The sequence below is a fragment of the Cibotium barometz genome, chromosome 43 (genome assembly GCF_041138505.1).
Source record: "Cibotium barometz isolate CiBa-2024 chromosome 43, ASM4113850v1, whole genome shotgun sequence".
NCBI lineage: Eukaryota > Viridiplantae > Streptophyta > Polypodiopsida > Cyatheales > Cibotiaceae > Cibotium > Cibotium barometz.
The window spans coordinates 38,151,516-38,175,468 of NC_141088.1; the positions used below are offsets into that span (position 1 = coordinate 38,151,516).

The 23,953-nt window shown below is 40.4% G+C and overlaps 1 protein-coding gene across 1 annotated transcript; it reads left to right on the forward strand.

Annotated features, from left to right (window-relative positions):
- Positions 1–7,232: 7,232 nt before the first annotated feature.
- Positions 7,233–11,925, forward strand: LOC147613889 (10-deacetylbaccatin III 10-O-acetyltransferase-like). Its single transcript, XM_086781883.1, has 3 exons — positions 7,233–7,881; positions 9,011–9,498; positions 10,996–11,925. Exons 1-3 carry the CDS (start codon positions 7,417–7,419, stop codon positions 11,507–11,509), a joined length of 1,467 nt encoding a protein of 488 aa, XP_086638009.1. The 5' UTR covers positions 7,233–7,416; the 3' UTR covers positions 11,510–11,925.
- Positions 11,926–23,953: the final 12,028 nt, after the last annotated feature.

Here is a 23,953-nt window from a genome sequence, read left to right on the forward strand (position 1 = left end):
TGATGTACTTCATGGATATATTATGAGAGTAGTCATTGTAATAGCATTAGGCCTCTTATGAGCCTAAAGTGCCCAACCGGCCACAGTTTAAGTGAGTGTGAACACTTATGGCCATGTATATAAGTGAATTTCTCTCATAATACAACATACTCTCCCATTGTGCAATTGAGTCTTGCTCTTGCTAATCCTCTTGCTAATCTCTCTCTCTAATGCATGCTAGTGAGTGTGTATGAGTGACGTGAGGTGAGAGGAGGGACGAGTGCACGTAGTGTAACGTGGCGGTGTGACAATGCTCGCGGGGGAGGCACGGTGGAATTGCTTCTCAAGGAGTTATAGAGCTTGGAGACGTTAAGGGTTATGAGCTTGGCCATTGGAAAGATCCTCACGACAGTTGTGGTTCACCAAGTAATCTCTTATGGCTTTGTTTCAAGAAGGGTTAGGGTGAGCCATAACATTTTTGGCATCGTTGCCAGGGAGTCATCCCTTGGATTTTTCCATCGTTTTTCCTCTAATCTACGCTTACCCATTGCCCATTATCTTAATTAATGGTTTCCCATGAAAAAGATGTGGCTTTGATGGTGATTCGTGTGTGATTTGGTGTAGAATAACTCTCTTTTTTGTTCTTGTAAAGAATGCTTTTTGCTTAATTTTTAGCTTACTTTATTGTTTTTGTTGTTGTTAAGGGGTTTTTCATGTTCTTAGGACTTGCATATAGAGTGTATCAGGTTTAGTTTGCATCCATTGCATCAAACAATGCAATAGCATGTAATTTTTAGTGAATGTTAGCTCTCTTTGGTGTTAAAAATAGAACTAAAATCATTAATTTTAGCTTAATTTGTGTGTTTTTTGTTGAAGTTGTTTGCATTAGAGTGTAGCAAGCATTAGGAGTAGGTTAATCCTTCAAACAAATTTCTTAAAACCATAAAAAAACCCTTGAATTCGACTAATTTCTCTTAATGTACTGGTTTTTATCATTAAGGGTGATTAATTTTGTTCAAGAGTGGTAAAAAATTTAGAAAATGTGTTAATTGGGATCCAAATTGATCATGTACGTAATTGAAATTACTATTTTGAGAGCATATACATGCTTCAAAACACCTAATTACATCAATTTCTTTATCAACTGAAGAAATTTGACTCTCTTTTGCTTAATTTTGCCTTAAAAGAAGAGACCAAAATTAAGAGTCTAATTAATCTCCTATTTTAGATTAATTTACACATTTGTTGATGCACATAGCTTAGCATTCCCTTGCTCTATCCAATGATGTGCTCAATTGTGTGAATTAATTAGAGATTAGTGGTTAATTAGAGTCCTTGATTAGTGTAAAAGAGGAAAAGATTAATGGTTAATTAGAGTCCTTAATTAGTGGTTAATTAGAGTCCTTGATTAGTGTAAAAGAGAAAAAGATTAGTGAAAGGATTAATCTTTGATTAACTCTTAATTACTTTTTTTCATAACTCATTTTAAGACTAATCAGCATTCAATGAGTATCTTGCCCATGAGTTGTCAAATTGTCCGTTTTGGAAGTCATTTATGAAGGGTATAAGGGGGTGTCATAAAAAGGTTGACTTTTTTGATTCCCACTTAACTTTTTGTGAAAATGTCCATATCTCCTTAATTTAGAAATTTAAAAATACCCCCCCAAATAAAGAAATTCGAATTTCCCACTAGACTCCAAAAAAATCAAAAATTCAAAAAAAAATGGTTCACGCGTGAACCATTTTCTACACTCACGCCCTAGGGATCTACGTCCCAAAAAAATTTCAAAAAAAAGGTTCATGCGTGAACCATTTTTTGCACTCTCATGCCTTAAGGATTCATGCCCTAAGGATCCGTGCCCAAAAATATAATAATTGGTTCACATCCTAAGTGGTTTACGGCGTTGAGGATGCTATTCAAGCAGCTCAGGTTTTTCATAAGACTATGGTCGGTGCCAACACTTCAAAACCATCATCTAATGAAAAGAAATCCACGTTCACTTTTTCAAATAGTGGACAAAAAAGAAAGTTGGTTTTCACACCAAAACCAAAAAATTCTAACAATGCCAACAAGAAGAAGAAATTTGTGAGCAAGGATAATATCACGTTTCAAATACAAGGAAAAGGGACACATGAAGAAATTATGTCCTTTGAATGGAGCTACAGCACCTGGATAAAAGGCGGCACCGAAGAAGTTTATACCAAAGAAATATGTGTACTTTCAATAAAGACGTTTTTTATCCGAACAAATTATTTCATGTTTATGGATCAATAAATGGACATCACGTTCATATTTTGTTTGATCCTGGTAGTACTCACAATTTTATTGACAACATTGTGGTATAGAGGGTGAAGCTAGAAACCACATAGAATGATCAAAAATTGAGCTAGTGTGGGGTGCAGAACCTGTTAGTATTCCTCCATATAGGCTTAGCCAGACTGAGGAAGACGAGGTAGTAAAGCAACTAGTTGAATACTTGAGGATGGGTCAAACTAGACCAAGTAAGTCTCCTTGGGGTGCACCAATTCTCTTGGTTAAGAAAAAAGATTAAGATACTTGACAGTGGATGTGTATTGATTACAAACATCTTAACAAAGTTACAATTAAAAACAAATACCCATTGCCTAGGTCAGATGATCTTATTGATAGGTTGCAAGGAGCTAAGTATGCGTATTGCAGAGGAAGATGTTCTTGAAATTTCTTTTAGAACACGTTATAGCCATTACAAGTTTTTAGTGTTACCCTTTGGTCTAACTAATGCACCAGCAACTTTCTAACAAATGATCAATGATATATTTCAGGATCTGTTAGGAAAATACGTAGTGGTTTTCTTAGATGATATTTTGATATACAATAAAACTTTGGCTGAGCATGAGAATCATCTTCAAGAGGTTCTAGGAAGGCTTAAGAAGGAGAAACTTTATTGTAAATTATCTAAGTGTGATTTCTTTAAAAAAGAATTGTTATACTTGGGTCATAAGATCTCTTGAGATGGCTTAAGTATAGATTTGGATCGCATCCAAAAGGTTTTGGAATGGCCAGTTCCGCGTACAGTCAAGCAGTGATCTTTCTTAGGTTTCGTGGTATTTCTTCGAAAATCTGTTAAGGATTATCCGAAGTTGACAGTGCCTTTTACCAACCTTCTTAAGGGTAAAAATAAGAAGTCTAATTCTCTGATTGAATGGCATGAGAAGCTACAGGAAACTTTTGATATTTTGAAGTATAAAGTTTGAGATGCTCCTGTGTTAGTCTTACCAGCTCCTAGTAGGCCTTACATTGTAGAGACTAATGCTAGTGATTTTGCGCGATAGGCACAGCTTTGTTCGAGGATGGGAAGCTTGTGGCCTTCGAGAGTAAGAAACTCAACGATGCACATACTAGGTACCTAGTTCAGGAGAAAGAGTTGTATGCAATTATTTATGCTTTAAAGGCATGGAGACAATATCTCTACAGGTCTCAATTTATGGTCTTGACAGATCATCAGTCCTTGCAGTTTATTTGTGATCAACCGGACTTCAAAGAAGGTAGAAAGGCCAGATGGGCTGAATTGATGCAGGACTTTGATTTCATGATCAAATATAGAAAAGGTAGCTTGAATAGCATTGTTGATGTATTGAGTCGAATTGGTGAAGTTAATGAACTTAGCTTCACGGAAATTACTTCTAACTTATAAAATTCACTCAAGGAAAAATTCAATACAAATATTTTCTTTGGAAAATATTGGAATTTGGCAAAATCGGGGTCCAACTTTGAGGTGGATCAAAACCTGGTGAATCAAGAAAAAGCCAACTACGGAATGGTCTTCTATTCCGAAATAATAAGGTTTGCGTTCCGGATGTGCCAGAAATTAAACTAAGGATTCTATTTAAGTGTCATGATACACCATCGACAGGACATCCAAGCATACAGCGTACCTTGGCTTTGGTTAGAAGGACTTTTTATTGGCCAAAAATAACGGATTTTGTTTAGAATTATGTGGTCAAATGTCATCAATGTCAGATTAATAAGGCAGAACGCCTTAAATCTATTGGGTTATTACATCCTTTGGATATTCCGTCATCTCGAAAGTGGAAAAATATTTTCATGGATTTCATTACGGGACTTCCATATACCAGTAGGGGTCACGATGCCATTTGAGTAGTTGGCTTGGTTTTTACCCACAAAGACAATAATTAAAGCTTCGGAATTGGCTTACCAATTTGTCAAGCAACTGTTTAGACTATATGGTCTACCTTTTGATATTGTGAGCAATCGGGACTCTAAGTTCATGGCTCATTTTTGGCAGGAAGTTTTTAAGAAATTGGAAACTACTTTGAGTATGAGTTTCTCTGATCACCCGTAGTCTGATGGGCAAACAGAGTGTGTGAATCAGATTGTTGAGGATATGCTTCGTGCATATGTCTCTAGAAAACCATCGAGTCTTATGTTCCACATGAGCCTGAAAAGGTACTTGAATTTAGGGAAAGGAGACTTTGTAGTTGCCTAATCCCTGAGTTTAAATTAAGTGGAAAGATAAGGAAATTAAGGATTCGACTTGGGAGTCAGTTCAGAACATTGATCGCAGTTTTCCTTCTTTTCATTGTAAGAGTGCAATGTTTTGAGAGAGGGGAAGTATGTTATGTGCACATTATATGTGCATATACTAGGAGGCTAACCCACCCTAGGCATGTGAACATGGGAGCATGAGAACATACTCTAGTGGGGCAAGGTTTAGGTCTAACCTTAGGTTGAGGTTAGGGTTAGGCAACTAAGGGTCACACATGGAAATGGAGAGTCAAGAGTCACTTGAGAGCCCTCCTATATAATAGGAGCATGGGGCATTCTCAAAGGGATGTTCTCTTGGGTAGAGCATTGTGTCTACTCTCTTGCCATTTCAAGCGAGAGCTAACTGGTGCTGGAGTGAAGTCATATCTCTTGGTGGTGGTATGGGCCACTAAGGTAAGATATGTGATACTTCATTGTATTTATGTGTGCACCCTTGGGCTCAGGGGTGGTTGAGTGGATGAGTATATGCCTGGTTCATGCATGTTTATGCATGGATATTAGCTAGAGAGATCTTTAGGGTTTTAACATAATGGGTGATCTAGTTGCACTGGGTTAAGTTACTGTCAGATTCCCCTTGGCTTCTGAGTCAGAGGTAGCTAAGGTTGACATCTGTAAGAATGAGAAGAAGGTTAGGTCGATGACTAGTGAGAGCATGTGTATATTCCTCGTTGTTTTCTTCTTCTTCTTCTTCTTCTTCTTTTTTGAAGTGTGTGTAAGGTTATATTTGATGAGAAGTGTGTTAGTGGTGTGAGAAAATGAGAAGGTATGAGTTTATAGGCAAGAAGGTGCACACCATGAGAGTGCAGGTTTACGCACCGTGAGATGGAAAGTGTGAGATGGAAAGGTATGAAACCTGTGAGATTGGTTAAAACCGAGAAATAGTTAACCCCGTGAAATAATTATTCTGTGAAATGGGCTAAAAACCGTGAAATGGCTAAACCCATGAAACATTTTTCCATGAGATAGGTAAAAGTCGTGAGATGGGCTAAAACTGTGAAACAGTTTGAAAGCGTGAAAGTGCAGAGTATGAAACTTGTGAGTCAGTTTGGAACCGTGAGACTGCAGGGTGTGAAACCTGTGAGACTGTTATTCCGTGAATTGGTTAAACCCATGAGATGGGTAAAAAACGTGAGATGGTTTAACTCATGAGATTGTTATTCCATGAGACTGCAGGGTGTGAAACCCGTGAGACTGTTATTCCATGAACTGGTTAAACCCGTGAGATGGTTTAACCCATGAGATTGTTATTTTGTGAGTCTGCAAGGTGTGAAACCCATGAGACTGTTAGTGCATGTATCTTATTTTTTTTGTATTTTTTGAGAGTTAATTGGTGAGTGTAGGTTTATGTCATGTTTAAGGCAAAGGAACAAAACACTTGTATATGCAGCAATCATAGTTCATGAAAATGCAAAACTGTGAGAGTGCAGGGTACGAGTTACAAAGGTGATTGTAGGGTTTTGTGAAATTATGAGAATGTAGGTTTATGAAGACAAGGGAAGAAAACACACACATGCAATTAAATAAACTCGTGTACTTGTATGACTTAATCCTATCACGCAATTTTGATTATGTTCAAGAAGGAAAGAAACAGGAGCAAAGGGGACGGGCGCCAAACAAACTAGAGGAGGGGAGGGATGATTCGAAATCTGAAAGCACAAGCTCCCACCTTAACTCAGATATGTCGATTGCGTAGGGGGCAGATGATCAGTGGAAAATTGAACGCGTGGAGATGCAAGCTCAGGGATATCACACGATGCAGAATGGAGAATGCACAAAAAAGGAAAGAATGTGATTTTATGGCACGGATGTCGGACTGGGCGGCGCTGCCTTAATGGAGTATGCCATGTGGCCTCCCATGATTGGTCGAAGAAAAAGTGACCGTTTCACGACGTGAACCATTTAGAACTGGTTCATGGCATGAATTGTTTGGAATGTTTCACGGCGTAAATCGTTTTGGAACCAGTTCACGACGTGAACTGTTTTGTATAGAGTGCGTGCAAGGTTGATACCTTACATTCCTTTCATGCTCAAACACTCGATTATGCAATCAAAAGTTGTTTGAATGAAGTGAATAATCATGTTTTATTTTAAACCGTTTTTACCTTATATCCATTTTTGAGTAATGGATACCTTTGTACTTCCTTTTTGTTTATTGCCATGGAAACCAAGGTGGTACTTTGGCACTTCTGGGCATTTGTTGTTGCAATCATTTTAACTCTGTGAGTGTGAGAGTGCTTGATCTTTCCTTCCATCCAACTGAAGAGTGCCTGTACTGAATCTTGTTGATTAAGACCCTAAAAATTAAGATGTTTGGCTTGGGATTTGTATTAAAATTAAATTTGAGATGGTTAAAAATAGAATTTGGAGCCTGAGAAGAACTTATAAAGATGAAATTATGTAATCCTAAGCGAAGGCGACTCTCTTTCCTTGGGTTTCACTCCTCTTTTGGCATCTCTAGCTCGAGAGATTGCTTAGATGGTGGAAAGTGGAGGGATACGAAAGCTTTGAAAAGGTTGCTTGTGCTGTAATGGTCTATGTAAGGAAGATGCTTAGGCAATGATGCGTCTCTTGGAGCCAAGGTAGCTTTCTTGTGAAAGCAAAGACCTCGATTTCTTTAGTGGGCGTTGCTTGCTTGTGTGCTAAATCATCTGCCTCTTTCCAGTAGATTACATATTATATATATTCTTTATTAGGTTGCCTATCGTCCATAGCTACCTTGTGCAGCAGCTTCTTATATTGTAGTTCTCAGACCAGCTACCTTGTGCAGCTTGGTATAATATTCATCTTGATGAGAGCTTAGAGCCGAGGTAGAATAATCAGCTGCGCCCATCGTTCTAAGCTGCCTGATTAGTTGACCTGTTTGTGGATTGAGCTTCGTCACGATATTAAGCATGGAGAGATCAGTGCCAGTGCTTGTGCCCCCATCTAGGCCAACTCCATACGAGGTGTTGCCATTGACGCACGGGACTGTGATGGCCGGGCTGAACACGCTGGTGAGCACGCACGTGCTGGTGTTCAAACCTCGCAAGGAGCAAGGGGGGGCGAGGCCGGCGGACATAATCAGGTCCGGGCTCTCGCAAGTGCTGGTGCCTTACTACCCACTGGCGGGCAGGATAGTGAAGAATGAGACGGGGTGGGAGGTGCAGTGCGATGGGAGGGGGGCCGTCTTCATCGTCACGACGGTTCCCGATTTCGCCGACATAGTATTTGATGCAAAACCAAGCATCGATGAGCGCCGCCCGGTCGAAACAATTATTGTCCGTCCGGAGCCACTGGCCCCAAACGTGCCGGTCATTGTGCAGCAGCCGGAGCCGCAGCCGCCCAAGTTCGTCCACGCCCCTGCCCTTAGTGTTCAGGTACGAATTCTCTCTCCTCATTGCTCAAGCCTTTTCTCTCTCTCTCTCTCTCTCATATGAGTATAGGACCTTGCCCATCCTTACTCTTGGGCACGGGCTTGATGCATGTGAACGGACAAAACTAACTCCCTCATGTAGATGACAGAGATCCTCGCGAGTGAGATCTCCCCTTTTCACCTTTTGTAATGGTCTTTATAGATATCTCCCCTCACATACAAGAGAGACTCTCCCCATCCATGAGGGTTCACCCCTCACATACAAGAGATATCCTCCATCCATGAGGTTTCACCCCTCACATACAAGAGAGACCCTCCATTCATAAGGGTTGGGCAAGCGAGATCTTTCATTTTCATCGGCGGGGTAATATCTATAAAGTCCTAAAATCATGGATGAGGGAAACCCTTCACCTATGAGGGATAAGAGTCATTGGTGGGGATTATATTTGTAAACTCCCTAGAAAGATCTCGATGTGAACATGCACATTCAATGCTACCCTAGCATCATTTTCCTGACTTGAGTAGTAGATGTGTAAACCTTGTGACTAGCAAGTCCACTCCTAACATGATGCTACATTGAGCGTGGGATAAAAATAATTGAGCAACATGAATGAGATAAAAGAATGAAGCAAAATGAACCTCACAACAATTTACACAAGCTTAGCTATTATGCAATTGTTTTTTTCACTAGCTCATAGTCAATCCTAAACAATTTTATTATTTTGTTGAATAATAACTGCCTTTGCTCGGCTAAGTTGAAAAAGATTTAAGCTTGTTCTAACCTTAATACATTAGACCTACATTTTCAAGATTTTTTTAATCAAAAAGCTGCTTGCAATATTCCAAACATCAAGGCTTTCTTTGAGTTAGGCCATTTTATTATTATTATTGTAAAAGTGGTTAGCCTTGTCAACTTACTAAATTGTGTTTTCGGTAACTCATACTAGAATTCTATTTATGCTAAAAATGTTATATCGTGGCAAATGCTACGTGTTTTGAGTTGATCTATGATATGATCTACAAGGTAGTCGCACATTCCATGATATGATGTATGTGTTTAACCTTATGGAGACATGAATCTAGAAGGTCTTGGGCCATGTGCGTATGATGTTAAAGGATCTTTTCTTTCTCAGGTAACAGAGCTTGGATGTGGAGGCTTCATCCTGAGCATCAAGCTATGCCGAGGAGTTTGCGATGCAGCGGGGTTGATGCATTTCTTGTGTGGATGGGCTGAGATGGCTCGAGGAAAGCCAAATGTGTCAGTGATTCCTGTGTGGGGTGATAAGGGAATGCATACACACCCCATCTATAGCAATGGTAGTAATGACAATAGTATGAATACTTATAAGATCCACTTCCCTAGCTTGCAGATGGGCACTGAAGGTGGCCAAGTGGACAACCTAGATCGAGGTGCATTGGCATACCACCATGGTAGCACCACCTATCGACCTGCCACATTAGATCATGTGAAGCTAGACATTCCTTTTGAGTTGATCAATTCATTGCTCAATCGGCTCCACATGGAAGAAGGGTGCGAATGCAGCAAGTCGCATGCTCTCGCAGCACACGTGTGGCGTGAACGGACTCGAGCCTTGCGAATCCCCCACAATGCAAATGCTAGGTAAACAACTCACCATCTAGTCTTTTTTTTAAAAAAATATTCTTGAAATTTCTACCAATTATTGTGGGTAAGCTACCATCATGGAAAATAATACACCCAGTCTAGTCTTGGGAACGACGGTCATAGTGATTGTTATTAGTTAAATAATTTTGGGGATTGTAGTCAAATATTTTGGGACTAACTAGAGGGTCAACAAATTGTTTTAAAAATTATTCAAATAATAATTTTCATATTTACTATAAGAACAAAACTAGCCCTCCTATTCGTGACAATTTAATGGCTTCCCCTTTTCTCTACCCCACCTTTTCATCGCACCAACTCACTTCTCCCCATCAAACAAGATAAGCTCTTGTGAACCTTACACTTGTTTGTGTTATATGATTTGAAGGGGTCCGGGCTGTCGAACCCATATATTCCAAGAACCAAATTAGTTTCCTAAGTCCTTAAAATTTGTCCCCTATATTGTAATATTTTTTAAATTACAAAGCCAAGCAATAGGATGTTTGTGCCTTAGTAAAGCGGGTGGAGGGTTCGAATCGACCCCTATAGTGTAGTTAAGTTGGCAAAGGGTCGAGTCCCAAGCTTGATGTTTGAGAGGTTGATTTCATGCTCTCTAGTTCAGAAATGCTACTGAATAAAAAATCAGTGCTCTCTTTTTTTTTCCTTGGATTGAATTTTCTAGATTAGCTTCTTTTGCCTCCCCAAAAAGTGTGAGGTAGTTTTTCTTTCCAACTTTGGGCTTTTACTTTTTTACTCATACTTCTTTTTGGAAGTGTCAAAGATTCTTTGCTATTTGAAGACCAATAGGGGAAGATTGAAATTAACTGAAGAATCTCTAGCTAAAAACTTTACTATTTGACGACCAATAAGGGGAGATTGAAATTAACTAATGAATCTCTAACTAAAAACTTGGAAATGGGAAGAGGGTGGGAGGTTGTGAACTTGGCAGAGTTGTATTAGTAATGGCGGGTTGACCCCTCGTGCTTTGTACGCATATAATTTCTAGCTTGATATTTTTCAAATTCCTAGAGTGATAAGAGCATACCTCTCCTCGAACGTCCAATTTGTCTCCGGAAACTCTAAATTCTTGTGGGGTGATAGCTTCCCGAAACTCTAGTACTCAACCTGTGCGTTTTGATAGCTTCTCGAAACTCTAGTACTCAGCCCACGCGTTGTGATAGCTTCACGAAACTCTAGTACTCAACGCGCGTGCTGCTGCGGTATGTAAAAGACATTAAGGAGTGAAACGCAGGAATGGAAGCCAGAATACAAAGGGTCAATCGGAATACAAAGGGTCAATCGGAATAAAAACAGTCAATCGAAATACAAAGGGTGAGTCGAAAGGATTTTTTCCTCTTATTTTTAAGAAATCCAGGATTTCTTTTTTCTCTCCTCTCTCTTTTGGTGCCTTGGTTGCCCCCATGGTTAATATGTAACAGAGATATAGAGATACTTAAATAATATGGGCAATAAAATAAACGTGGTCTGGCATTGCAGGCTGTTTTTCATGTGCGATGCTTACGAGGACCACTTAATAGGGTACTACGGGGCCTTCACGTTCAATTGCCAAGCGATGGCGAGAGCAAGCGACTTGGTGGAGCGCCCTCTGTCGTATGCGGTGCGCCTCATACAACATGCGGAAGCAAGCCTGTTCGACAACTTCACAGATTGCACAAACGACTTCAAGCGCCTGCACGGCTCACCAGGCGGCGCCGCCGCCGCACCACCACCACCCCCGGAGGTTCTTGTGTTCACAAACCTCCCCAGCGCCACCACCTTGGACAACCAACTCGACTTTGGCGCGCTTGTCGGCAAGCCTGATCGCCCCAATGAGCTCGCCCACTTCCCCTCCCAGCTCAACATTGCTGCTGTTGCCCAACCTTCCCCCCACCACTCTGATCCCATGCTGCATCTCATCATGAACAATGTCCCCCTCGTTTACGTCGATGATCTCCGCTCCCTCATCTGCAACATGCCCTTCTTCTACCCCTCCAACGACAGTAGAATGTAAACACCACAAATAATGCCCTAGAAGAAGACACCAATAACCCTTCACTGATTTGTCGCTCCCAACTCACTCTCTCTCACACTCCATTCCTTGTTTGCTTCTTGACCATGCCCATGCACTTGGACAAGGTCAACTTTTATGGTTTTGTTTAAACAAAAATCATCAATAATAATTGCTTACAAGCTCCTCTAGTGGGTTTTGTTGTAAAGCTCCTCTAGTGGGTTTTGTTGTAAAGCTTGTTTTTGGAATTTTATATATATATATATATATGACTATTGTTCCCCAAACAAAAAAAAAAAAACAAGGCTTGCAAGTATGTATCTTCTTTATGGGATGTCCTTCAATCCCCTTGTTATAAGCAATGTATCCATTTTTCCAAGTACAAAATAAGAAAAGTGTGTTCAATTCTTCCAACCCTATACATAAAGTGGCATTAGCTTTTACAGTTTCACATTTTCATGGATGCCATTCTCTTCAATATGGAAAGGAGTGAAATTTAGATTAAAAGCATTAACGTTGGACCAAAAATATTATAGAGAGTTCTTAATAATCCTATTGAAAAAATTCATAAATGTTGAATAAAGGATAACATCCTTCAAGAGAGTGGACTACTAGAAGAAATAATATAGCATATCTTTGATGTCTTGACTCGAAGTGGCATCTTTTAAGATAACAATGACATATCTACTACTAGATCATCCTCAAAGTGGAGACAAGTTGAGTATTTAAAAGCCCTCCATATCTTGTCACAAATGGTATCTCTCTAAATTGCACCAAAGATCACTCTTTAATTTGTTAGAATGATCCACAAATGGGAGACATATCAAGTATTCAAAAACCCTTCATATATTGTGACGTGATCACTCTTTAAATTGTTGCCAACATTAATGACATTTCTTTAAGAAGAAAGATGTGCATTTTTACTGGTAATTGCCTTGTTGATCCTTTTTATTGGTAATTACCATGTTGATCCTTTTTGTTTTAAGAACCACTCACCTATCAAGAGAAAGCAGTAATACTTTAGAACAATAGGTGTTGTAAACATCACCATTCTCTAATGTAATATTGTTCTCCATATTCTATAAACAAATCACCCAAAATTACTCAAGGGATTAACATCTTTAATGTTCATAGTAGTGAGTGTTCAAGTTAAGAGCTTACCTTTCCTTTACTGAAATAAGTGTTGTTGAGAGATTTGCCTTATTTAGAGCCACAAGAAGGAACTTCATGCCAGGTGGGTGTGCTAGCCCGTCTCATCGACATCCTCACTTTGAAGAAATCCTATGTAGTATCACATGCGTTCAAGGAGTATTTAAAAAATCCCTTACACTTACATGCTTTTGTGAATAAAATGACCCCCTTTTTCTTCATAAACTTACTTTTTTTTTTCAAAATTGGTTTAAAAACCCACTGTTGTAAATATAATTCTGTAACTTTTTAAATTAATATACCCCTCCTAATGAACTCACGTGTTACATTTACATATTTTTAGGTGAATCCCCCGAGCATCCTCGGTCCATTTTCACATCGGAGAGCTTCCATGGCTATGAGTGTGGAGGAAGAGCATTCTTCACCTAGATGGTGGCAAGAAGAAGGTTTTCTCACAAGAGGTGGATATGAGAGAGAGAGAAGCCTACAATCAAACCTATCCATGCAAAGCATCCATCAATGTATGTAAGGATTCAACAAAACATAAGAAAGCAAGAGAGTAGGAAGAAGAGGGAGAGCTCACAAGTATCCTATTATAAGGGGAATGATTGTGCATTGCTTAACATCAAAAATATCTTATATATAAATGGCTAGCATTAACACTTGGTCGGTTAAAACTAAAAAATGGTTCACGGCCACTATTTCTAGCCTTAAGTAAGTATATACATAAAGTCTATGACTTCTCCATTGGAGGTGATAGTTAAAGAAGAGGTTGGTTCTTTGAAGATCTTTGGAAGTTCCGACACATCTAGGTGATGGACCATACCACAGACTAGGCTTTCGCTCACCATGCCCCCCCATCCAAAGATGTTCTTAGATGGTTGGCAATGGGATGAGGCTTGGTGTAGGTGCTAGCTATTGTGAGTGCCTATTTATGCAAGATGTTCCTTTGAAGTGCAAAGCCCTTATATGTAACTCTAAATTTTCTACTTTCTTTGACTCTTGTTTATAATTTCCTTGATATTTATCCTTTTTGGAGGGTTGAGGTAATTTTTTTGTAGCACCCCTTCTTGTGATGATGAGGTTATTGTACTTATTCCTTGACTATAGTGCAAGTTTTAAGAGTGTGGTAAGGTTGGACAAGCACCATCATGTTACTTACTAACTGGAAGGTGGAGATGAAGGATTTGTAGGAAAGCCATTAGCATGTTTGATGCAAGAAAGCCATTAGCCTGTCCAGTGCATGATTAATAAGCAAACCAATATCCTTAAAGAATGTGACTACACGGTGGACGTGGGTTATTTGTCCATGTCATAGTATTCAAATTATTAGCAAAAATTGAGCCCTTCAAAGCATCTTGTAGTAACCTAAGATGGTCTCAATTTCTTTGAGCTTGGCCTCTAAATTGGCCACCTTCTCATTAGCTTCATAAAGTTGTTTTGCTAGGAAAGGCTATGCTTTCGTGAGATCTTCTTGGATAAAATATTCCCAACCTTTAAGTTCCTCTTATTTGCCAGAGTATGTGACTCATGGACATCTTACCCACATGGCCCATGAGCTCGATGTTAGAATTCGTGGTGCTCATGCTAGATCAAGTATGTGGAGGAGAGGGACTCACAAAATACAAGAAAATATCTTGCTTATTAAGTTGCTCAAATACAACTAGGCTTCTTGCTCCATACAAATTGCCTTCTAGCTCCACCGTTAAATAGGTGAGCTAGTGGACCATAAGTCCATTCACACACACACCCTTCTCCTACCCTTTTACATGGGGTACACCTTCTTAACTGCTTTTAGCAAAATAGCCACTGCATCATCTTCATCCATTCTCGCATTCACTGATGCAAGTTGAGCCATAAGGCTCCAATGCCGTCTCCCTCTTTGAGTTCCAAGCTGAAAAATTCAATTTTGAGTGAGATCTTGGAATTCTTACCACGAGCTCCATAGAGCTTATCAAGCTCATCCCATTTCTCCTTTGCAGTCGGAAGCTGGTCCACATGGTGAATGAGAGCCTCATCAAGATGAAGCATGATGATGGCTTGTGCCCTCTCATCATCTTCAATATCTTCAGCCTTAGTTCAATCAATAACCTTAGTGCCGGAGATGAATGGCCAAAAACCTTTGGACATCATCTTGTACTTGACAAGAACTTGCCAAGAGTGGAAGCCCTCTCCTGAGAACTTCTTAATTTGGGTGTTGTCCTTTGACATTGGGTAGTACTGAAGGAGATTACTAGAGAGTAATGGGCTGATATATGAAGAGGAAAAAACCCAAAATTTATGATATTTAGGCTTAATTAGAAAGAGATAGGCTTATGAGAGTGCAACAACCCTTAATCAAGTCAAGGATGTTGCATAAATAGGAGATTAAGATGGTAAATTTTTATGGTTTAGTACTTAGGGTTTATGCATGTTGGCATATATATAGGCAGTGATGTGTGTGAACACACTTAGGACCGTCGGGGTACTTTTTCCCTCTTTAGGAGGTTTTTTCCCCCGGCTTGTATATACGCCCATCCTTCTAGGGCTAACTCATCTTTGTACATTGACACAATCTAATACTTTTTGTGTTGTGTGCATTCTTGCTTCTTCTTCTCCAAGCTTTGTGTGCTTTTCTGCAACCCTAATTCCAACAATTGGTATCAGAGCAGGCATCGGCTCCCAGGGCTACGCCGCCATCACCCTCCGAATCACGTTCTCCGATTGAGGTGAGTTCTCAGAATTCGCATCTGAGGTCGTTTCGGGCTCCGTTTTTGCATTTCAAGTTCTGCACAGGTGTTTTCGTCATTTTCTGCAGAAATTTCGACAGTGCAGTTTTCTGCAAAACAGGCATACGTATTCTATTGTGGACCGTGCTACATAGCACGAGTTATTTTTTGTTCAATCTTTGCTTCATTACAGGCAGCTTTTGCATCAGTTTCAGTCAGTGGCCATGGCTGATAACAGCACTGGATGTATTTCGCATGTTGTCTGCTGAAGACAAACTGGATGGAGACAGCAACTACCCACTTTGGGCATACATGATGCAGCATGTTTTGGTTGCAAAAGGAGTGTGGAACATTGTGCAGGGTACGGATGTACGTCCAGGTTCTGTGGATGTAGGATCTGTTGAGGATGTTGCAGGTTCTAGCAGCTCTACTGTTGCTGCTGTTTTACCCACTGCTGAACAAGCTCGTTGGGATGGTAAAGATGCGCAGGCTCATGCCTTGATTGCACTTTCTGTCAAACGTAACATCACCCCACATATTCGTTCAGCTAAAACAGCAAAACAGGCTTGGGATATTCTAGCTGGTTTGTATGCAGGTCGTAACGAGGCAAAAATCGCTTACCTGCGTAAAGAGCTAGAATTGAAGATTATGCAAGAAGATGATGACATGAATGTTTTTCTTGCTGAGATTAAAGATCTCAAAGAACAGTTGATTTCTGCAGGTGAGATTATTCCTGATCATTCTCTTGTGCAGACTGTTCTTGATGCTTTACCTGAGACATATCAGACTTTTGCTTCCACGTGGAGACTTCTTAATGAGGACAGACCTGATGCTGTCAAGTATGATACTTTAGTCAACAAGCTCTTGCAAGAAGCACAGTCCAGGCAAAACAGGGCTAGGCAGCGTGCAGTTGATCAAGCATTTATTGCTGCCCAGCAGCAGAGAAGAAGTGGTAAGACAGTCCCTTCCACTGTTTCTTCTCCTATTAGTAGGTCTGCAACTTCTTCTCCTTCCACAGGTAGCAACAATAAGTCTGAGAAGGCTCTTGATAAAGGCAAGAAAAAGACCAGGTGCAACTATTGTAAGGCAAATGATCATGTCATTAAGAATTGCCCTAAGCTAAAGGCTAAAGAGGCAAAGAAGAAAGAGTCAAATGCAGCCACAATAGCGGATGCTTCTACAAATGCAGATTCTGCAAATGTTGTGCAGGATACAGAATGGGCGTTTAGTGTGTATTGCCAGTATGACCCATCTGTACATGATGCATGTTTGGCAGTTTCTGTTGACTCTCATGTTTGGTATTTTGACAGTGGTGCTACAAAGCCCATTACCTCGCATCGTGATATGTTCACTTCTCTTCAGGCTGTCCCTAATGGGAATACTGTCACATGTGCCAATAATGCTTCTTACCCAGTGAAGGGCATTGGTAAAATTATGCTTACTGTTGCAAATGGCAGCGCTTTCACACTTTCAGATGCTTTGTATGTGCCAGGGATAAAGAAGAATCTATTGTCTGTCTTTGCGCTTGCTAGACTTGGATTTGTAATCAAATTTGTGGATGACAGATGTATTGTTCATGATTTGACTTCTGGTGATACGATTATTGTATCTGGCACCTTGTTTCGTGGGCTGTATAGGCTCAATTCTTATGACAAGTGTGTGGAAGATTCAGCCAATGCAGTTTCTGATGAAAAGGCAGTTTCAGATGCAAAACTATGGCATGCTCGTTTTGGTCATCTGAACTTTGCTAGTTTGCTGCGTTTGTAGAAATTTGATATGGTTGCTTCATTGCCCCCTCTTGAGGCACCATTCAAACATGTTTGTGAAGGCTGTATTTTGGGCAAAATGCAGCGTTTTGCGTTTCCAAAGGATGGTTCTGTGCGGGCCACTCGCAAATTGCAGCTTGTACATAGTGATGTATGTGGGCCTATGCAAACTCCGTCATTTGGTAAACACTTGTACTTCGTGACTTTCATTGATGATTACTCAAGGCATGCATGGGTGTATCCACTGAAGGCAAAGTCCGAAGTGTTTTTATGCTTCAAACAGTTTTTTCTTATGGTTGAAAATGTATCCAATTGTACTGTGGGCACCCTCCGTACTGATCGAGGGGGGGAGTACATGTCTAAAGAGTTTGATGCATTTTTGGCTAGTCGTGGGATAAAACACCAATGTACAGTGCCGTATACCCCTCAGCAAAATGGTGTTGCTGAGAGGAAGAACAGGTCACTTATGGAGATGGCATGATGTATGGTTAAGAGCCAAGCTTTGCCACATGCGTTTTGGCTTGAGGCTGTCATGTGTGTTGCATATGTACTCAACAGGTGTCCCACTAAGGCCTTGCAGTCTATTACTCCATACGAAGCTTGGCATGGCAGGAAGCCTTCTATTGGTCACTTGCGTGTCTTTGGTTGCTTGGCCTATGCTTTAGTGCCTATGCAACAACGCAGAAAATTGGATGATAAGGCTGTCAAATGCATTTTTGTTGGTTACAGTGCTGAGAGCAAGGGTTACAGATTGTATCATCCGCAGTCAAAGCGTATCTTGATTAGTCGAGATGTTGTTTTTGTGGAAGATGCTGTGCAGCCCTTGTTATCATGTACCAAAGAGACAGGTGTGAGCTCACGGGATGTATTTGATACGTTGTTGCCTCTCTTTACAGGTGGGAATTCAAATGTAAGTCCTAATGAGGCAAATATTCAGCCTATGCAGATTTCAAACGACATCATAGATCAGCCTATTTCTGATGCAGATTTACAGGATGTAATTCATGAAGATAGGGCTGAAAATGAGCAGGCTAGAGGTATGCCTCAATGGCTGGTGCAAACCTTGCGTGATAGTAAGATTGATGCACCTATGACTAGTCGTACTCGTTCAGGTTTTCAGCATGCCTCTTATGCATCAGATTGTTATGCTTTGGCTGTGTCTAGTATGTGTGAAGAGGAAGAACCTCTTTCATTTGATGAGGCACAAAATTCAGAAAATTGGTTGGCTGCAATGCAAAGTGAATATGATGCTATAATGAAGAATGGTACATGGTCTTTGTGTGATTTGCCTATTGGTAAAAAGGCCATTGGATGTAAGTGGGTTTTTAAATTGAAACGAAAGCCAGATGGCAGTGTTGATCGCTATAAGGCTAGACTTGTTGCAAAGGGTTATGCTCAAGAAAAGGGCATTGATTTTGATGAGACCTTTGCTCCCACTTGTCGTATGACTACCATTCGTAGCATTTGTGCATTGGCAGCTCATAATGGTTGGAATGTACATCAGTTGGACATAAAGACTGCGTTCTTGAATGGAGATTTGCATGAGGAGGTGTATGTATCGCAACCTCGTGGTTTTGTTCAAAGAGGGCAGGAAAACAAAGTGTGCAGGTTGAAAAAGGCTTTATATGGTTTAAAGCAAGCTCCACGAGCTTGGTATGAAAAGATACATGCATATTTGACTGCACATGGGTTTCAAAATAGTCCAACAGAAAGCACTTTGTATGTTAAACGTGTGGATGGTGTACATCTAATCATTGCTCTCTATGTCGATGACATGCTGCTCACAGGACCAAATGAAAGTCATATTGTTGATTTTAAGGCTGATTTGAATGCCTCTTTTGAGATGTCAGATTTGGGGCATTTGCATCATTATTTGGGGATACAATTTAAGCAGTGTGATGGAGGTATTGCTTTGTGTCAGACAAAGTATATTGAGACACTGTTGCGGAGATTTGGCCTTGAAGACTGCAAGCCTATTGCTACTCCAATGGAGACAGGTTTGAAGTTGAGTCTTCATGATGCTGGAGATCACTTTGATGTCACACTCTATCAGACAGCTGTTGGTTGCCTCATTTATGTATGCATTACGAGGCCGGACATTCAGTTTGCAGTCTCACAGGTGAGCAAGTTTATGCATAGCCCAGGGTCTCAGCATTGGAAGGCAGTTAAACGCATCTTTCGCTACTTGAGTGGCACCATACATCTTGGGTTGTTTTATCCCAAGGGGGGATCGTTGCCGCCAGATTTACATGCTTTTTCGGACTCAGATTGGGCTGGTTGCTATGACACAAGAGTGTCCACAAGTGGTTTTTGTTTCATGCTCGGTAGCTCATGCATATCTTGGTTGAGCAAGAAGCAACCTACTGTGGCCACTTCTAGTTGTGAAGTTGAGTACAGAGCAGCTTTCACAGCTACGGTTGAGTGTGTGTGGCTCAGACGGCTTATGGTGGCTGACTTGGGTGTTGGACACGAGTCTGCCACCTCTATCTTCACTGACAGTCATTGGCAGTTGCGAGAAACCCAGTTTTTCATGCTCGCACAAAGCACATTGAGGTGCATTATCACTATGTCAGGGAGAGACTCTCAGCAGGAGAGATCAGCTTGGCCTATGTGCCAACACAGGACAACCTCGCCGATCTTTTCACAAAGGCGCTTCCTCGTGAGAAGTTCGAAGCTTTCCGCAAAGCTTTGGGCTTGCTCCCCTTTGTGGATTGATCTACTTCGGGCATGGCACTCCCCTATACATGAGTGCCAGCTCTCGTTCACACCATCACTCCCAGGGGGGATTTGTTGGCACTCCCCTATACATGAGTGCCAGCTCTCGTTCACACCATCACTCCCAGGGGGGATTTGTTGGCATATATATAGGCAGTGATGTGTGTGAACACACTTAGGACCGTCGGGGCACTTTTTCCCTCTTTAGGAGGTTTTTTTCCCCGGCTTGTATATACACCCATCCTTCTAGGGCTAACTCATCTTTGTACATTGACACAATCTAATACTTTTTGTGTTGTGTGCATTCTTGCTTCTTCTTCTCCAAGCTTTGTGTGCTTTCCTGCAACCCTAATTCCAACAATGCCCAACCAGTACTTTTGATGGAGATTAACTTCATTAGTGTTAAAAAATACTTTTTTAAGTGATTAAGATCACCATTAGTGTTTAAAAACACGATTAATGCTTAAGAGCATATTTTTAGCATCTAATGATACTTATATTAGTGATTAGATTCACCATTAGTGTTTAAGAACACTTTTAGTGTTTAAAAACACTTTGGAATAACTCCCCTTTGCTGGATTAGAAGCCTCATTAGTGTTAATCAACAATATTAATGCTCATAAGCACACTTTGAAGAGCTTTGTGAACTTGAAGATGATGTTGATGATGGAGCTTGATGAGAATGAGGCTCATGAATACCTCATGTGGTTGGCCACCGCTTCAAAATCAAGAATAAGATCAGCAAGCCCTCACAAGATCACTTAGGTGATTAGAGCAACGTGGAGAGGATTAGAGCAAGAAAAGACTTGGTTTTGAAGCTTTAATGGTGAGCTTCAATGGAGTTGGTTTTTCCACTATAGCAGACGAATGGATGCACCATTGGGAGTGAAATTTGAGTTGTAGACTCCTCAGAGTATGGGCTTCAAAAACCCTCAACTTCTATGGCTTATGGTCGCCTGCAGATGGCGTATTTCTGACGACCTCCGGTGGTGCAGAAAACTGGCACCGGCACACTCAGTGAGCAATGCCGTAGCCATGAAACGATTAATCCACCAATTGATCGTACGAACTCAAGCACCTAGATGTTATCTTCACTTCTCCAGTTGAAATCTCCCCAAGATATTGCCTCCACGAGCTGCTAGAGCTCCTCCAATGGTTGGGGGTTCAGCTCCACACAAGAAAAAAGTGACAATTTTGACCTATTCTACACCACAAAGGGACCTAATCAACCAAAGCTCTAGATACCATGTTAGAATTCGTGGTGCTCATGCTAGATCAAGTATGTGGAGGAGAGGGACTCACAAAATACAAGAAAATATCTTACTTATTAAGTTGCTCAAATACAACTAGGCTTCTTGCTCCATACAAATTGCCTTCTAGCTCCACCTTTAAATAGGTGAGCTAGTGGACCATAAGTCCATTCACACACACACCCTTCTCCTACCCTTTTACATACCCTTATTCTTTTAATACTCGACCCATCGGTGAATGTCAATTTCAGAGGTTCTTGGTTGATCCATGAAACTATTAGTGCATATCACAATTGGAGAGTGGCCAATTGACATTTTTGTTAGGATGAGACAATTAGAGAGGGACCAATTTAATAGATTCCTTGAGGGTTTCTCAAAGGTGGTCATGGGATCATTTTGGAGGTAGGAGGCCTACCAATGCTACAAAAGGTGTGAAACTTGTTTATGATGTGGGAGTAGGTGAAGAAGGGTGAAGCTTGCTCATTTATTTGTCCATGTCGTCATAGTATTTGAGATATTAGCAAAATTTTTTCCCTTCAAAGCATCTAATAACCCAAGATGGCCTCAATTTCTTTGAGCTCAACTTCTAACTTGGCCACCTTCTCATTGCCTTCATAAAGTTATTTTACTAAGGAAGGTAATTCCTTTGTGAATGCTATTGCTCCTCCTAGGATAAAATCATCCCAACCTTTAACTTCCTCTTATTACAAAGGTATGTGCCTCTTAAACATCTTAGCCACATGGCCCATGACCTCCATCCACCAATGAGTGTCAATTTTAGAGGTACTTGGTTGATCCATGAGATCGTGATGGTCAGAGAGTTGATATTGGGATGAGACAATCAAAGAGGGATCAATCATAATGGTCAGAGAGTTGATATTGGGATGAGACAATCAGAGAGGGATCAAATGATAGCTATTGTGATGTGGAGATAATCAAAGAGGGACCAATTGGTAGCTTTCTTAAGGGTTTTATTAGGGTGGGCATGGGAATGGTCTTGGAGATAGGAGGCCTACCCTTGGGGGGTGCACTACTTATTTGTGAATTTTTCATGAATAAAATGACACCTTTTTCTTTATGGACTTATGGGTTTTTTTAAAAAAATCGATTTAAAAAAACCCCTTTTGTAAATGTATTTCTGTAAATTCTAAATTTTTTGAATTAAAAACCCCCTTTATTTGAACTCACCTGGTATACTTACATATTTTAAGGTAAAACCCCTGAGGGCCTACCAATGTAGAAGCTATAGACTTGGTTCGATGTGGGAGTAGGTGAGGATTCATGTGTTGCTTTGTTGAATCTCTAAGGGTGTCTTGGGCTTCATGCACCTCTCCTTAGGGTGTTCCATGTGTGAAGAACTCATGTAAATCAAATATATCATGACCCAAGTTGATAGGGTCATCTTTCTTGAGTGGATTGTGATAGCGGGACTATAGCTTCTTGACCCATTTGATGTGGCATGGTTAGTATGCATTGGGAAAGCTATTGGTTCTTCCATGGCTACTTGAGGTGAGGAACTTGATGGGTTGTAGATTATCTCTCTAGATTTTTTCCATTTGGAGGAATATTAAGCTTAGATATATTGAAGAAGTTGTGCTTTGTAAGGAGGTTTATGTCTAGTCGATGCGCATGAGTTGGGAGTTCTTTTTATGATTGCATGGAAGTCACAAAAAGAATATTGAGCTCAAGTTTCTTCAAGAGTTTATGCTTTGTAAGAAGTTGTGTGATTACATGCTGATTGCATGATCGCATAAAACTTTGGTGAGCATGTGAGCACAATTAGCCTTGCCTATGAGACTCTTTCATGAGCCCTACAGTTCACTAGTAAATGCCTTGACCAAATTTATTAGTTTGCTGCCATGTGGGGCACGTGATTGTATTAATCCCTAGTCTTTTGGTGGGTGAGGAGGGTTATGAACTTAGTCAAAGCACTAATTCAGGAACATTGATGTCCTCAAATTTTGCACCATTTTTGTTGAGGCCATCTTGGATTACTAGATGCTTGATTATAAGACGTTGTCTTGGGTTACTAGATGCCTCATTCAATGCATGATTGAGAAGTTATTCCATAAACCAATATTAGCATATCCTCAAAGAAGGTGACTACACGTTAGTGGTGACCATGTCATAGTATTCAATTTATTAGCAAAAAATTGGGCCCTTTAAAGATGAGGCTTTCTTTACTAGGATGTTTGGTCCTTTGGCACCATAATCAAGATTATAAGATTGAAGAAGCGGTCATGTACCTTAGTGTAGTAGTCATGTACCTTAGTGTAGTAGTCATTGAAATTTTTCAATGTTTACTCTGGATGGAACTATTTCTATGGAGAGTGTGTTTTTATACCTGACTTACCTCTTTTTCTTGGCTTGAGCCTTTGTAAGATTTGACTTAAGGCTCCTATTTTAGTTGCACATGGGCCTTGGTTGCTTCACTCATGTGACTACTTATAATTCTTTGTGGATTGGTTGATGTGGAGTAGAAGGGATTGCTTGTGAGAGTTGGTGAGCTCCTCTTATGTGGCCTTGAGTGCTATAAGGTCATTCTTAAGCTTGTGATTTCCCTTTAGCTTCTTTGAGCTTGTGCTTTCCCTTTAGCTTCTTTGAGCTTGAGTTATGTTAACCACTTTTGTTGGTTACACCTACTCGACCTACTATAAGGTGCTTTACCATTGTACCCTCTTCAATGGGAATTTATCTTTTGGAAGATGGTAATGGGGCCTTACCTCCTTGAGCTTGATTTCAAATAGGGAAAGTCTAAGGACTTTGTGTACATACTTGCTTAAGAGTAGTAATAGAGGATGTACCATTTTTAAGTTTAGATATGGCCTAGTTTCAAAACTAGCACTTGTATATAAGTCA

What these genes read in the sequence shown, in the direction of transcription:
- LOC147613889 (XM_086781883.1), top strand. Translation starts at nt 7,417, where the DNA reads ATGGAGAGATCAGTGCCAGTGCTTGTGCCCCCATCTAGGCCAACTCCA. An exon ending in CCCCTGCCCTTAGTGTTCAG is followed by an intron (nt 7,882 to 9,010) that starts GTACGAATTCTC and finishes TTTCTTTCTCAG; the next exon opens with GTAACAGAGCTTGGATGTGG. An exon ending in CCCCACAATGCAAATGCTAG is followed by an intron (nt 9,499 to 10,995) that starts GTAAACAACTCA and finishes CTGGCATTGCAG; the next exon opens with GCTGTTTTTCATGTGCGATG.